General features: G+C 42.3%; 1 protein-coding gene across 1 annotated transcript in view; it reads right to left on the bottom strand.

The window, feature by feature from the left end:
• Positions 1-15,514, bottom strand: part of DACT2 (dishevelled binding antagonist of beta catenin 2) — a 32,947-nt gene extending 17,433 nt beyond the window's left edge. Inside the window, 1 exon segment of the mRNA XM_050893229.1 lies at positions 15,408-15,514. Within this exon segment, the coding sequence (XP_050749186.1) occupies positions 15,408-15,514 (107 nt within the window).
• Positions 15,515-16,130: the final 616 nt, after the last annotated feature.

Here is a 16,130-nt window from a genome sequence, read left to right as displayed (position 1 = left end):
GTACTCCTCATATGGAGCCAGCTTGGGTGTGCCTGCACCTGTGGTAGAGACATGCCCTCAGAGCCTCATAAACCACCAGAAAGGAGGCAGGTGTTATTTACCCTGTTTGGCAGATGGAGATGTACAAAGAGGTTAACCCTTTTATGCAGGATCGAACAGGAAATCTGTGGTAGGACTTGAAAGTGAAGCCGAATCATTCATGTGACCACAGAAATGACTTTACTCCCTGTTTTGTGGGTGCATGTTAGCCAGTTTGTGTGGGACTAATGTTAAGGGTAGGACAATTTGTATTGACCTCCAGATGTGTTTAAAAGAAAAGTAGTTGAATGTTTGCTTTGGATGAAGTCCAGAGTACACAAAATGCTTTGGTATATCAGACAACTTCAAGAGCTAAATTGCAGTTTGCTTCCTGTGTTTGCTTATGTTTTGTTGTGAAAAACAATTCAGAGGGGTTTTTGTTAACATTACCTTTTGGAGGGATATAAAGTCTCCCCACATAGGCTTCAGCCTGTGTGTGTTTTAGTTGTGTCTTTAGCCTGTACTGACATTGGCATGTCTAGCAATAGTTGAGGAAGAATCTGTTTGTTTAGGACTATCTCTTGACATGACAGAAACTCAATGCGTGCACCAGCATCCTCCCTTTGCCAGCCAGCCTCTCTGTCCTCTATGTTGTCCTGTTGTTCCTGGGAGCTCCACAAGCCTCTTGCCATCGATCCCGCTGGGGGTCTCATGCAGAGATACTGCATAAGGCAATCTTCTGAGCTGTTGACATCTGACAGATGTTTAGAAGGTTAGTTGGAGGATGCAGAGCAGTCACATGTGGATTGAGCCAAGCCTAACACAAGCCATTATCTTACTCGAGATAAGGCAAAGTGCAATTCTTGTACCTGTCACTCTTGTTTGTCGTATGCCGAAGAAGATGTGTACTGAGCATATCCTTCTATGTAAAAAGACTGAGGCACTGCTTAGCGGTACAGGGTTCTGCTACGACATGGGATGGAGCCTTCTGCCATTTTTTGGAAATGTTAAGTTCGACCATTAAGAATATCCTGAAAGTGGACTAAACCCTTATGTTGCCCACCACTGGGTAATGTTAGTTCTGTGCTAGCACTGTTTGCCAGAGAATGCATAGTATTGTATGTCCCTCTGTGAGGTGACGGTAAGTAAATTGCCATCATCCAGGCATTTTGTCTAATTAGCAGAGCAGCTGCCTTTGAAAACATTCTTCTTAAGGGCTGGTGTCTCAAGGATTACTTTATTTAATTAGAAAGAAACAAATCACTAGTGGGAAGGTCTCTTTCTAGAGTTTAGAGAATTTGAATTGAAAAAAATGACTTTTTGAACTACAGCTTACATGGTAATGGATAGGGAAAAGGAAGCGAGAGTGCAGCTGACAGATACAGCTTCTGCTACAAAAACAGATTTGAGTTGATGGAGGTCTTTAGAAAGAGGAATCTTCTAAAAACACGAGTAAAATCCTGCCTTCAGCTACCGGGGATTAGGATATGTCCATCTGGTTTTGTGATTATTTCTGTTTATTTTTTGGAGGGTTGCAAATTGATTCTCCTTTGACACTCCCAGCACAATGGTGGGGGTTGCAGGGAAGGGAGGAGGGAGGAGGCTTTGCTGAGGACTGTTACAAGCTTAGTGTGAAAGTGCTTATTCTTGTCTCTTTCCAGTTTATGCCCTCCAACTGAAGTCTTCGTAACTAAAAGCCCATATTTTGGACCACATAAAAATGTGTGCATATCCATAAATCTGTGGATAGATAGGCAAACTGGGGGGGGGACACATAAGCAACTGTTGCACAGATGGGTACTCAAGAAGCACAGAATATGCAGGAGAATAGAGAAAGTGGTGGGGATCAGAAATCCAGGTAGGCAGAAAGAGTGGCACACAGTAGCCAGGATGAGTCTGGGGACAGAAGCCTGAGAGTTAAGCCAGAAAACAGAGTTGAGGGCATCAGTATTCAGAAAGAATGGGAGATGTGGGAACCTAATGGAAAAAAAGTTATACAGTTTGGTGTGGCTATAATGGCTTCTTGCCAAGGATCTTGAAAGCGTTGCCATCCTAAATTAACAGGGAAGAAGTCAAAGCACAAAGAAATCATTTGAACTGCAAGAGGTCTAAGTTTACAACAGATCGTAACCAGAGGTGTCTGGGGGGCACATGTGGTGAGTACGGTTGGCCTGGGGCGAGTGCTCAGAGTCGTTGCACCGCCACATGTTCATGGACACAAAGTTGGTGTAAGACTCTTTGGAAATAAAGGAAACTTCTAATTTGGCTTCTCTAAGAATGAGATGCCAAATGTGGATGTGGGGTGCTTCTGCCATGGGATGGACAGACCTAAAGGGAGGAGCTGGACCAGAAGGCTGTCCCACAGAGATAGGAGTAGGGCAGTTTTTGAAGAGGAGCTATGAGTAACTTGCTGCCGAGAGGGGCAGCAGTGTTTCCCCATCACTTCAAAACCTCATCTCTGTTCTGATGGAAGGAGCCAGGCTGGCTGCTTGGGCTGGGGCACAGGCAAAGAGGAAATGGAAGCACGGTCATTCTGCTGCCCTTGCAGGCTAGGCCTGTTTTGTCCAGGCCGGCACTAGCCCTCCTCTGAGGTGGCTTGTAGCCTTGCACTAGATTGTGCTCACTTGGTGCCCTTTTTCACCTCAGCTCCTGCTAAGAACAGTTTGCAAGTCAGTGCTTGCCTGAAATCAGGCGCACAAAACCAGGACACAGTCTGCATTGTGCTGTTACATCAGAAGTCAAGGACAATAATGATTATTTCTCCACACTGAGTGGAGATACCTTCTTTTACACCTATTGGTCTCGCTCATTGGCATCTTGATGAAAATTCAGAACTGACTACTAGTTAATCCTGATATTAGTCCTTAATTCTCTCTTGCAGCCTCCCTCCTTTCCATATTTCCTCCCACCAATTATAGCTTGTATTTTTTTCCCAGCAGAACCTCACTTTCTTTCTGTCCTCCTGATTTCTGTTGGCTCTGCAGCAATATTTTTCTGCCCTCATTATCATTCATAATGCTTAGCAAGTTCACATCACCTGGAGATTTCCTTACAATATTGTTTAAAACCCGCTTCCTGATGGTTAATGTTAAACATGAATTCCAGCAACATTGCAGTACAGTTCCAGACACTCCTCCCAGTTCGGTCCTTCATTACTGCTTTCCCTTTACTTCATTCCCTTCAACAGCTTTTCAATATAGGTGATCATGTTTGCATATCCAAGATGCCACCTTTTCTGTTTGTATGCCAGATTACTCCAAGTGACTTGTAATCCCTCATTCCAGGGTCTGCTCTCATTCTTACATGCACAGCTTATTTTTACTTACAGGCTTTTCTGCTAATATTGGAAATATCTTTGGATTGCACAGCTGTCTTCTAAAAATATTTGGAATCACAGTCTCTGCTGTTTTGTTGATTTAATCATTTATCGTTTTTATTTTCCTCTAGTCCAAGGGATCCCAATTTTCTTCTTTCACTTATCCAGCGTTAATAAGAAGTGCATCCATCAAAGCCTTTAAAGTTGCACCAATCAGAGAATTGTTGTTCCATTGCTGTATATTTCACATTGTACGCTTCACATCAGAGTCTTAACTAGCATTTGCATGTGGATTTGTCTTTTCACCATTCTTTGTGTGTGTGTGTGTGTGTGTGTGTAACTCTCTGTGATCTTTCTATTTTCAAAGTTCCATACTTCTCTGAAAAACAAAGCAAAACCTGGTGTGTGTAAGGTCTGAGCCTACTTCTTTGAAAAAGGAATGTATTTCCAACAGGAAAAGCTACATGCCAGTATGCAGTTCCAGAGTATAAAGTATTCCTCCTGCCATACTGTAGGATTCTGCTGATTAACTCTGAGGTCTTATAAGGGAAGGGCACTACCTTTTTTCTGGACAGATGTAGCTTAAAGTTTAATTAGTGCAAAACAACTTCAAATAGTTTTTCCAATGAGAATAAAACACAATGCCAGAAAAAAAGAGGGAGAAAAAAGGGTCCTTTCATGGTGATGTATCAACAAGCTTAGTTAAGGATGGCAAAAGTTTTCAGGACATATGGTTAGAAAGCCCCAAGGCACCTATTCAGCAAGATATGTAAACACTCACCTAACTCTAAATAGGTGAGTGGTCCCACTGAAGTCAAAAGCACTACTTCTATGCTTAAAGTTAGGCACACGCATTAATATCTTGCTAAACTGAAGCCTAAAGACCCACTAATTTTAATCTTGCCAAATACTTCTGCAAATTCTGGGTCAGGGCATTCAGAACAAAACATCTTTTGTTAAAATAGTTAGCTTAAGGATATCCAGGAGGAACATGGAAAGAAAGAGGAATTCCTCTTACAGTTTTACAGCATGCTGATTTAGCTGGTGTTCATATTTATTTGCATTGGAGATCTGTGCAGGTAGTGGGGGTTAGACTGCAATGCGGAGGATGGCATGGTAATGTACTTTTATTGACTAACAGGCATTGAACGCATCCAGATAATGCACCCTTAGCTTGCTGGATGGTCATAGGCCTGCTCCTTTTGGATTCTTTCGCTAAAAAGCAGAAAAAACAAGCTGACAACCTGCTGACTTGTGAGGACTGTGATTTTATTGGGCATGCTTTAAAATGCACTCTCTTTTCTAGGAAAGATAAAATGGGGCAGATGCAGTTTGCTCCACTGACCTGAATGGTTAGTGGGAATACTTTTGTGAGTTTTGTGAGCTAATAAGATTTATATGATGGTGTATATGAATCACACTGAGTGCTGTGGCGACTGGGAAATGTTTTCACTTAAATGACTTCTTTTAGAAAGTGCAGATGTATGTTTCCCCACAGAAGCACGTCAATGTCAGCAACACCTGAGATGGGAGAAGGCGGCTTATCAAATTGCTTGTTTCATTCCAATAATGTTAAATCCTTTCCTTTCGCTAGGATGGAAGTGCATGAAAACCCATGTACTGAATCTTGTGTTTTAACCATTGCTTTGCCTCTGTAAGAAGGAGCAGACATACATAAAACATGCCTTGGGGAGTGTGCTTTCATGCTGAGTCCACCCTGAAAGAATTAATCGCAGAGCTTCAGTTGTGTCGCCATTTCCCAAAGCTGGGGCCTGTCTGGGCCCCATAGCTAGGTCAGTGACAAAACCATAGCAGAGATTGCTTCAGCATTATAAATTGGCAAAATTTGCTGGTGTACATCACACCACTGCAGTATTGCTAAATGCATCAGTGAAGCAATATTATTGCAAACTTTCTCATCAACAAAGCCTTTGCTTCATTTTTTCATGTCTAAAAAGAGCAGTGGCAAACTAAAATAGTGATATTTGTTTCTTTTTCACTTCTTTCTTTCCTGTAAAGGTTAACTGAACTAGCTACTGAATAAAATTGAATTACTTTACAGACAATAGTTCTTTGCTCTTAGGCATATTGCAGAAGAAGAGCTGTGCTGGCAGAAAGGTGGTGCTTATTCTGTGAGACTGTATTTTCAGCATGTTATGCAACACCAGCAGGTTTGCAAAACTCCAGTTGCGTATCAGTACCAATAGTTAGTGTTTTGCATGCTTTGCCATTTGCATGTAGGGTCTGCTCAGTTCATTATGTCTTTGCAGCAGGGTGGTGATCAGGGGCAGTTATAAGCCATTAGCGAGCAGTGGAAAAACAAATAGAAAACTTACAAGCATGCTGAGACACTGACTGTGTGCTCAGCAATGGGATGGGCTAAAGCACATATTGCACATTCCAGGATGGGGAAGATGAATGGGAGATGCATAGCTGATCTCTAATTCCTCTGCTACTGAGGCTGTGGAGTTTGTGCTTTGTTTAACATTTCTGTTCACAATTTTTTTTGTGTGAATAGGCTGTGAACAAACACACAAGAACACACACACATATACATTATCTATGCCCCGACTTTGCCCTGTCATCCTCTCTACAACTTATTCCTCTTCAGCAAATTTGTGTTTATTGTCAGGTGCCTATGAAGATTCCTTAGTTACATTCTTAACTGGATTTTTTATTAGACTAGTTTGATTGCAAAGTATGTTGCCATGTGAACACCTAGGAAAGGCAGGGGACAGGAAATTATAACTAGAGTTTTTTATAAAATACTGGGTTCTTAAAATCACTTAAAGTATTATAAATGAATATCAGCAACCCATGCCCAAATAATCCTTAATCATAATTTGATTGCAAAAAGACATATAACACAGTTAATTGGACATGAGATGATTTGGTATTGTGTGAAATACATAGTACTATGTTCTGTACGTACCACCGTACGTAACATCTCATCCCTCACCATGGGAGACCCACATGGCCTCATTCTCTTTCCACATGTCTTTCTGATGTACGAATGTGAGCATACAAGGCATCCCTTACTTGTCTTGCTGTCCTTTTGGCTGCAGTGATAGCAGGTACTCTTCCCACCTGTGCCAGGCCAGAAAATAAGCATCCTGAGTCTCACCTCCTGCTGAATGTTCTTATACTCAGCTTCAGATGTGTTGCGGAGGGCTTGCTTGAATGAACAGGAGTAGAGGAGCTTACAGAATTGACAGACGCCTATGTTAAGAGGGTGCTGTGTTAAATCTGCATCAAGATTGAGACAGCAGAGAAATTCTCCCAAAGGATGCCACTCTCTAATTCCTAGAGAAGCACAAGTAACACTAGAGTGTATTTCAGTTATGGCACTGCTAGAAAATTTCGCATGGTAATGACTCAGTACTCCCTACATATAAATTATCTGTCTATTAAAGCTATTGAGCCAGGTCCACTTTGAACATACCTGAATCCAGCTTGAAAAATGTCCGGGCAATTAAGCTTGGTCTGAGCTTGACCTACGTTTCCTGTGATTGATAAGAGGTTTTCTGGACAACAGACATGCTGCCATTGGGAGTGGGTGCAGCACAACTGCAGGAATTGCTAGCGCCCTTGTCCCACTGACTGAGATAATTGTGCTTTGGTGTTGTGGGCGCATGTGTTCTCTGAAATACCAATGCCAAGAGTTGGCAAAGGAATTTCAGAGGAGCATTTACCCCTCATGTGGGGGCTTTTGTAATTATTATGTTTATACAACACTGTAGACCATGATGCACTGGTGCACAGTTACTGCCAAATGTATTGGTGTAAGAACCAGAAAAGTATAGCACTGCCACAAGGTAAGCATGACTTTTAGGTCAGCGAGGGGCAGGCATTTCTAGATCTCAGTCAAAGCTTTGCCTGACTGCCTGCCCCACTACATTAATTTAACCTGGAGGTTGGAGAAGGGGTTTGAAGATACAATGTCTATTTGAAAGTGTTTTCACAGCTATGTATTTAAGAGTGATTATAGAAAAAAAAATCAATAGCATCATCAGGAATCCTGAATGACATGGAGAGAAATAGAGGAAATCAGAAGTCCTTTAAGGGATTAACCGAACCTCCAAAAATTATTCAGGTCGTGTTTGGATTTGGTGGCTTGTCCTTCTCCTATCTGCACGTGTTTGCTCTTCACCTCTCAGATCTGACATTCTTCACTCTCAGGAGAGACTGCTGCTATTTCTATTCTCACTGACCATGGGAGCACTGTGCCATTTTGGAGATCTGGAGCGAGCTGCTACATCAGTGCAGTATGTGTCCAGAGATACTCCTTCAGGTCCTAGCAGGACTGTGTGAGTGTTATTGTGTCGGTGTCCCTGAGCTCTTTTGTGCCTCAGCACTACTCTGGCACAGCCATGGTGTTTTTAATTGTGGTGCTAGCTCATGGCCCCATGCCATAGCTTAGGCGTCCCCTGAGAGCATTGTGCAAGCCTGCCTGAGAGACACCATAGCTCTCTCACATGTATGCCTTCTGCAGCAGCTTGAGTGAAGTAGGATCAACTAGCACAGACTCTTTTCTTCCCTTTTACTGAGCTGAAATTATCTATCAGGTCTTTTCCATTCCTGCTTCCCAGATTCCTCTTCCCTGCAGCACTGATAAATTTCCTCTGTTTTGTATAGATATAGTTCTTCAAAAGCTCTGTCTGAACAGAGTAGGTACATGGCAGAATCCTTACCCAGAATTTGCCTTGCAAAGGTGGAGAAGTTAGTGCTCAGACCCACATTAGCAGCAAGGTAGATCTTTTTTGCCCTATTCTTCTGACCTTAAGTGAGACATTAGTGCTTTTTTAAACCTTGCTAGGTATGCCAGAAGCCCTAAGACCAGCCCTCTCCAAACATCAGTGTGGATCAAGTTTTCTCCATTCTCTCTTCCAAAACAGAGGCAGCTGCTATCCTCGTTGCTACCATGAAGAACATCTGCCATCTGTTATCAAGAGTCTGAAACCTTAGCTAGCAGCTACCCTGCTGAATGTTTTTAATACCTGTAAAATAACACTGATGTACCAGCTGCAGTACAGATTAAGGACAAACACAGAAACACTTGCAAAAAACAAAGCATCTCTGCATGTGTGGGCAGCCAAAGAAATATTTCATCTTCACAGAACAGGATGTTTTCAATTAGATGCTCAAATCTCCTTCCCTGCAAACAAATTCTTGTGTAAATCCTGTAAAGCTCTTCCTAGAGAAAATTTGGAAGGCTAGATTTGCTTTGTGTACATTTTCTATTTGCTAATCAGCATATTCCATTGCAGATCCATCCTGGCTAGGAGACAGTAATCCACTCCTCCCAGGACATCAAATTAAGGTAGCAACAGGAAGTCTTTGTCTTTATAGATCTCTGGAAGCAGTGTTGAAATGAATGGCGTTGTCTCTTCTCTCCACCACATAAGGTGAAATGCAGAGGAGATGGCAGGCATTACTTTACTATCCTAACACAGAGATTTGGGATGAGGTTCTCGTTGTCCCCTGGATGAATGTGGGAAAATGAGGAAAGAAGATGAGACTCAAGAGGGTGTAATGGAGGAGGAGATGCTCACTTCCCTTTCTAACATTGCTGAAGAGAATGAAGGTGGGATAAAAAGACACGCTTTGCTGTCTTGGAGGCTGAGAAGACAACTGTCTCAGACAAACCTTAGAGCCTTCAAGGACACCGGCTGAATCATACAACAGGTTTTCTGGAGAACAGTTGCGGTGCAACTTCAGCCATCCTTTTTCCAGCATGCAGAGCAGCAGCTTGCACCTTGTAATGGTGAACTGATGGTGACAGTCAGAAGTTGAAAGGTATTGGTTTCCTGCTGGAAAATGGGCCACCTCAGTTTGAAATGCCTCAGTGTGAAATGCTTTACTCCTACCCCAAAGAACACTCCCCACCTGATGCTGATATCAAGTCAATATTTACACACCAGGCTGGACTTGGAACACTTCAGTGTTTTTTGCAGCAGTCCTGCATCCTTGGTGTTTGTGTTCAGACTTGTCACTTTGTCTGTCTTAGGCACACTGGGAGCCCCCTAAAACAGCACAGCCATGTGATGTGACCCCCAGGAACATGTGCTCTGGGTACCCATCTCTGGAGGAGGGATAAGAGTTGCTTCCCTATGTAACTGGTTCCTGGGCTAAGTTCTCCAATGAAGGCTGTCATTTTTGGTATGTGAGCTCTCAGCCTGACAGTGCTATGCTTCTCACTTGATTCAAAGTGAATTTTACTTACATGGCTGTCAGGGCTTATACCCACAACCGCTGTTCTTTTGGCTCTCCACCTGTGTGTGTATATGCAGTGTGGTTTCTGAGAGGGTATAATGCCTCTGCTATCAGAAAGCAGAACCTTTAATAACCTCTGGGGTTTTATAATCCTTTCTTTCATTTCCTTTTAAATTAATCCAACCCTGTCTTGCTGCGACATATGAGGTGCTCTGCCTAAAAAGACATAAATGTGATTAGATTACAAGGTACTTCAAAGATGCCCCACCTTCAGCTGTTCTTGAGCTGCTTAGAATTAGTGGAACTATGTGGCAATGGGCAAAAGTCTTATCCCAAACAGGACTTTTCCCTTTGGCTGAAATTCCAGGATGCGCCCAAAACTCCACTGCTGTTGTATGCAATACAGTCATGTCAGCAGGAAATCTGGGGACTTTTAAAATTTGTCCTGTTTTGACATGGCAGCTCTGCTCCCTGCAGTTTATGCATAAAATGCCATGATGCCCTAGACTGGAAGGTTGGAAATATAATAAACACCATAAGTGCAGTTAGACTCTGATCCTGCTGCCACGAGAAGTCAATATGTGGGTTTTTTTCCCCCAGGATTTCAGCATCAGCAGAATCCACCTGACAGACGTGGGAGCACCTCACCTTGCCACTGCTATGTCTTCCCCTGAGATCAAAGCTACCATCACTCCCCCCTTCCCCTGGGGGAGTCACAACAAACTGATGAAATGCTTCACTGGGAACAACTCAGTCAGGTGAAAACTACAAACAAACCAACCAACCAAAAAGACTAAAGGAAGCAGAACCCATAAGAAGCAATGCAGGAATAGAGCGGTTAGTCAGTTGGCTTCAGATCCAATCCACCAAACATCTCATTTGCTGGACTATTTGCTCTAAGCTCAGAGACCATGCTCAGCATTGCCCTTCGGCCCTCCCAGAGGCACCCCACAGCTGTGTTTTTTCATGGTATCTCCATGTGATTGAAAACTATGGACCTTAGAAATTGTTCCTTCGTGAAATGAAAGGAAGGCAGGACCGAGTTTTGCTGTATGGCGCCTGACCTGCTTTCCGGTGTGTGCTGTTGTGTCAGCACAGCCAGTAGCCGCAGAGGAACGTGGAGGTGGAGGCCAAGGTGTACATACTGGAGAGGGCACATGGGTAAGGTGCAGTCTTGGAAGACGTATCTCCCGTTTTGAAACTGAGATGGTTGTTTGCTGATGGGAAGATGCTGGTTCATGCTTTGATCTTCTTTTGCATGGTCCAGAGTGACATCTAATGGCACAGTACTAGACTGCACCACATCTGGGGAGAGCTAAGTGGACAAAAAGCTGTAGTTGCCAACCATTTATCAAGTGACAAGGGCAAGGTAAATTCTATCAGGGGTGAAAAAGCAAATAGACTGTATTAAACTAAACTGTAACACTATTTGTAGCCATACTTCGGTATATATTACCTGAATATATATACCTGAAAAAGCTGGGAAGTTGAGTAGTCTAAAGGTAGAAAGTGGCAAAGTTTAGCTGCCTGTAAAAATGTAAAATATTTCACGTAATATGTTAGGTTAATGAAATATCAGTGAGTTTAAATAATATGAAAGGAGGAAGTCAGGACAATATTCCAGAAAGGAGTCAATCCCAAATATTCTATTTTGGGTTTGATCTGATGTACATATTTCATATATAACTGCTTTTATAAGAAATGACAAGATCCTACAAAATTGTTTTGCCAGAAACAGCATATTCTAATAAAATATGCTCCATCAAATAATTTCAACCAGTGCTGTGTTGTGGCATCATTGTTTTGAACTGTGCAAATTGTAGATCAGAGATCTGGCCAATCTTACCAACATGGAAATACATTTATATATGCTGTATGAAGTCCCTTTTAGGCACCAGTAAAGGCAATTTTGCACCATTAATTAATGTTGCAAGAAAAGTACTTTATGTGTTGTGTTCAAGTGTAGGAGGCTGACATTTAAAATATGTAATCCCAAATAAGGGATAACAATAGCAAGAGAAGCTTTGGAATTATTCGAGCTAAATGTTTAGGGAAATAGCAGTTTCTCTGTTTACCTTAAATTGATTGAGTTTTATTTGCAGCAATGGGCATTGAATGATACTGCATTTAGAATAGTTTCAGAATTGCCAAGTTAAAGGGAAAAATCTAACTGTATGATATGTATATACATGTATCAATGCCTGAAAAGCATTAGAGCACACACAGTTTTAAGGTAAATTTTTCATCTCTGATATGAATCCATAAAGCAAAACCACACCTACTAGCACTTAAGACATGTGAATAACTATTGGTTCTGTCCTTAAGAAGGCTGAGCAGCATGTGGTGAACCCAGGGAGAAGGTGGCTTTGTTGCATTTTGCGTCTCTTTAGTCATGACGTGCTGGTAGCATGTTCATCCTGTGATCCTTTAGACTTGCAAATTCATGATAAAGATAATTTATCAAGGAAAAAAGAATGAGTTTTTGCCTTTTAAAAAGAGATTTCCAAAAGGCATATATATTATTTTCAAAGGATTATTTTCTTTATGGGTTTTTACTTTAGGAAGTTGAGTTTCTAGCTACCTTTTTGCCTAGAAGTCTTTATAGGGTGAATGAAATATTATCATGCTTGTGATGGTGGAGAAGCAGTACAAAAAAAATCCTTCCTGCACAACACTAAATTCAGTTGAGGAACTCATTGCTACAGGATGCTGTGGAGACTGAAGTTCACATAGCTAGACAAAAGATCAGGAAAAATCATGAAGGATTGGTCCACTGGTGGCTGTTAAATGTAGTTGGAGTGCATCCATCACCTCAGGAACTCACAGCTGCTGATTGCTGAAGAAAGAGTGTATAAACAGGGGAAAGGATTGCTCTCTCACTGCGTCATTACATATATTATTTCCTGTAGCATCCAGTATTAGTTACTGTCAGAAATGCATTTCAGCTAGCTGCACTTTTGCTCTCTCCCCTATGGCTGTTCTAATGGCTGATTTTTTGTTACATGAAACCCCAGTAACAGCTTTCCTTTTTTTTTTTTGCTCCCGCCAGAAACAACGAGCTGAACATAAGCTAATTTTTTTTTGTTGAAGTATCAAGTATATTAATTCAGACTGGAAAAGCGTTCGCTTATCTTAATCAAAGTATAAGTGGGCTTTAGTTTTAAAAGTAAATTAGTTACTGTTATGGCCATGTCAGCTTAACCCAATATCCCATATCTTAGACAATTATTAAGCTGGCAGATCTGGAAATGTAATGTTTTTGGTAGCCTCAAGGTTCCTTTTGCTGTATATTGATTGTGCTCAGATGGGGCTTTCAGCTGAACATCTCCAGCCTTCAGGCACAGAGCCTTTCTCTCACAAAGCATTTGGTATCCAGCAGCTGGAGGTGACATTTTTAGACACTGGTCCTTTCTTCAGCTCTGAGGAAGGTGTTTGTTTAATTATATATCATTTCACATCCAGGAAGTAGCCTGGGAATGCACGGACTAAGCTGTAGGCTGTCTTTGTGGAAAGACAAAGAAAGAATGTTATCTTTTCATTATGTTGGCTTCTTGAAGACCCCTTTCCATCTCAGAGGAAAAACAGTACATTATTTGGGCATAAAAGTAATTAGAAACAAGGCATACTTTTTTGAAGCCGGGGTAATTGAGCATTGGAACATTTTAAAACCAAAGGGAGGCGACTTATTAAAAGGTTGGAAATAATTTGGAGAAATCCTGAATAGGCTGTGACCTGTTGGAGGTCAATATGACTGTGATAATAGTAGGGGGAAAAAAAAAAGGCAAAAAAAAAAAGTGAGTTGGGGTTCTGAGCGACTATTACCTCTCAGGAACAAGACCATACAATTCTAATCGATATATCTATGAAAACATCTAATCAGTGCTCTGTGCAATCAAAAAAATGTGTGAGTTGAATGCTAAGGTCTGTGGAAGACAGCAGATGGCGCAAAGAGGCCAGACAACCTCCCGGATTTTCGTTCAGGTTAGGGATCAGACTCCAGAAGGTTTTAGGGTGAGCATGGCAAGAGGAAGAAGATCCTAATAGGTGTGTATCAGTTTTATTGCTCAAAATCCAACAAGGATCGTGTGTGGGAGAAAATGAAAGAAATGCAATCTATATGGATGCCCCACATAGCAGCTTTAAAGTGAATTGTCTGCAAATGCTATCTGCTAAAATATTTTGATTACAGTGTTTTACAAACATTACACCCCCACCTACACCTTTGTAGCTTTTTCCAGTGTGATTATTTTTAGCTGTTGTGTCCTTCAAGTTTGGACTTTTCCCACTCTGCCTTGAGATGAAACAAAGCCTTCAGAGCTTTCCAAAGTAATCAATACATTACCATGCAGTGCTCCCCCACACCCAGGTTACAGGACAGGCATTTTTAACTCCTTTGTTTCTGATCTCCCCTATCTCCTTATTCCAGGCTCTGTACCTTGGATGCCCTAGTTATTAGCCTGTTTGAGGTGGGCTAGTCCCTTTCCATCTCTCCCCATTAAAATTTCATTCTGGAGCTGAGAAACTTTCCCTAACAAAAATTAGGTGTGAATGCTTTGGCGGAGCAAGTGAATCCTTATGAAAAGTGATGATGACCTAGAATTTCCTGACAAAACCTCCCCTGACAGCTTTCAGAGCAGTGTGGTGTTCCCCTGCTTTTGTGGGACACGAGAGTCAGCACTCCAGCCCTGCTCCAGCCCCTGGCTCTATGATCATGGAGTTGTGGGTAAGCAGAAGTCACACGGGGTCTCCTCATGGCTCAAGTACATCAAGCCGGTGAGTTTGCCACTTATTATTTACCCTGACAACTCTATAGCTCTCCCACAGCTGCTGCCATCTTCACAGCCTTACACGTATGTCAGTCTGAAGGGATCACCAGACTCCCCAAATGGTCTCCCACCACTGCATGGCTGGGAGAGGAAAACAGCTCAAATGAAGAGTAATAGAAATTTTCTGCTCTAGGTCAAAACACTCTCCCCAAATTGATCCTAGCACCTTCTTCTTCATGCTCTGCAATCACTTAGCATCCTCTACTCTGAGGGGTTGGCCACAGCTCTTTATGCTACTGCTCTGAGGTAGGAGACTCTCAGTGAAGCGCAGGGGAGTAGCAGTTGTACTATGTGAAGGGCTTTTCTGGGGTGCAGGAGGGGAGGTAGGAAAGGGTGGATATGGTGGTGGTGAGTGGTGGAAATCAGGGACAAAGCTGTACCTATATGTAAGGCCAGCTTGGTGGGATGAGGAGGAGAGAAAAAGTTTGGGAAGTTGCCTACTTTAGAAAGCCAAGAGTAGGCAGTGCCTCAGGGATAGATAGAAGTGCTTCCAGAAAAGGCACCTGCAAAGACTGTGGAGTTCTCAAAATTGAGCCAAGGTAGGAGCAGATGTGAGTATAGCTGGAAAGAGCTGGAAAAACAGGTTTCCTACAGAGGAAGGTGGGATCTTGGCAGTAAATAGTAGTTGTGGAAGGATGACTAGGCATGCTAGGGATGTTGCTTGCACACTGAACAGTGGGTGCCTTTTAAGGTGGTGGCACCTTAAAAGGAGAGGACCAAGGAGAGGCCAAGCATTGTAAAGAGTATTAGTGTGTCTGTGCATCAGGAGCTAGCTAGGAGTGAGAAAACGAGCTTCAAGGATCTTGAATACGCTGGGCTGCAGACAGGCATGGGAAGGAGAGGGGCTTGAACAAGCAGGTGCCTGCCCGATACATTGACAGAGGAGCTGGATAACTGCTGGAAACAATCACAGATTGTTTGATGAAACAAATTTTATTTGAAAACCAACAACTTTTCCAATGGAAACATTTTCTAATAATGTGTTGGCTTCAACAAACTTCTGGTAAAATGCAGGTAGTTTCTTTCTAGCCTACCTGGAGGCGAACTCAAGCTTCTGGAATTTATGGCTGTTGGACAGCCCTGCTATCCAGATGTTTCCAGAGCTTTTAGTCTTCTTCTTATCATATCCACAATACGCCATTGCTTGATTCCAGCCTCATTTACACTGAGTAATGGAGGTCTGTGGAAAGACACTGTAACTAGTGCTAACCCAAGCTGGTGCATCCACCTGATAGTGTGATCCTGTGCAGAGACAACAGACTGTGGCCAAAATCGTTAGTACAGAATCATATCTGAGGTGATAAATCCACTCTTTGGTTCTCCTGCTGACACAGCTGGTCAGGGAGTCACTGCATCCCGCTCCATTTAAGTGAGATAGATGTCTTGCTCAGCATTTGCTGACGACTGTTTGCACGGCCGCATGCAAACAGTACAAGGATAGGAGTTGTGTCATTGCCAGCACTCCTTGTACAGGGGTCAAAATCATATGAATTTGTTGCAAGTCCTCAAAACTATCCACAGTTTATTAGTGTTATCTTTATAAACATGCAAGACACGTTTTTTACTTAATTGCTGAGAAACAAATAACCTAACTGCCCCTTTATATCACTGCTTGCACAGATTTACACAGCCATAGGAAAAAAAAAGCGGCCAACAAGAAGTTCATTGACATGCTGGACAAGGTTATAACTGCCCCTGATAATCTGTCCCCAGAGAAGCTGATGTTCTCCTTCCTGGGAGTTTTGTACCCTGCTGTG

This window comes from Gymnogyps californianus, chromosome 3 (assembly GCF_018139145.2).
Source record: "Gymnogyps californianus isolate 813 chromosome 3, ASM1813914v2, whole genome shotgun sequence".
Lineage (NCBI taxonomy): Eukaryota > Metazoa > Chordata > Aves > Accipitriformes > Cathartidae > Gymnogyps > Gymnogyps californianus.
The sequence above is the reverse complement of the archived record's forward strand: the minus strand, read 5'-3'. Positions and strand labels throughout refer to the sequence as shown.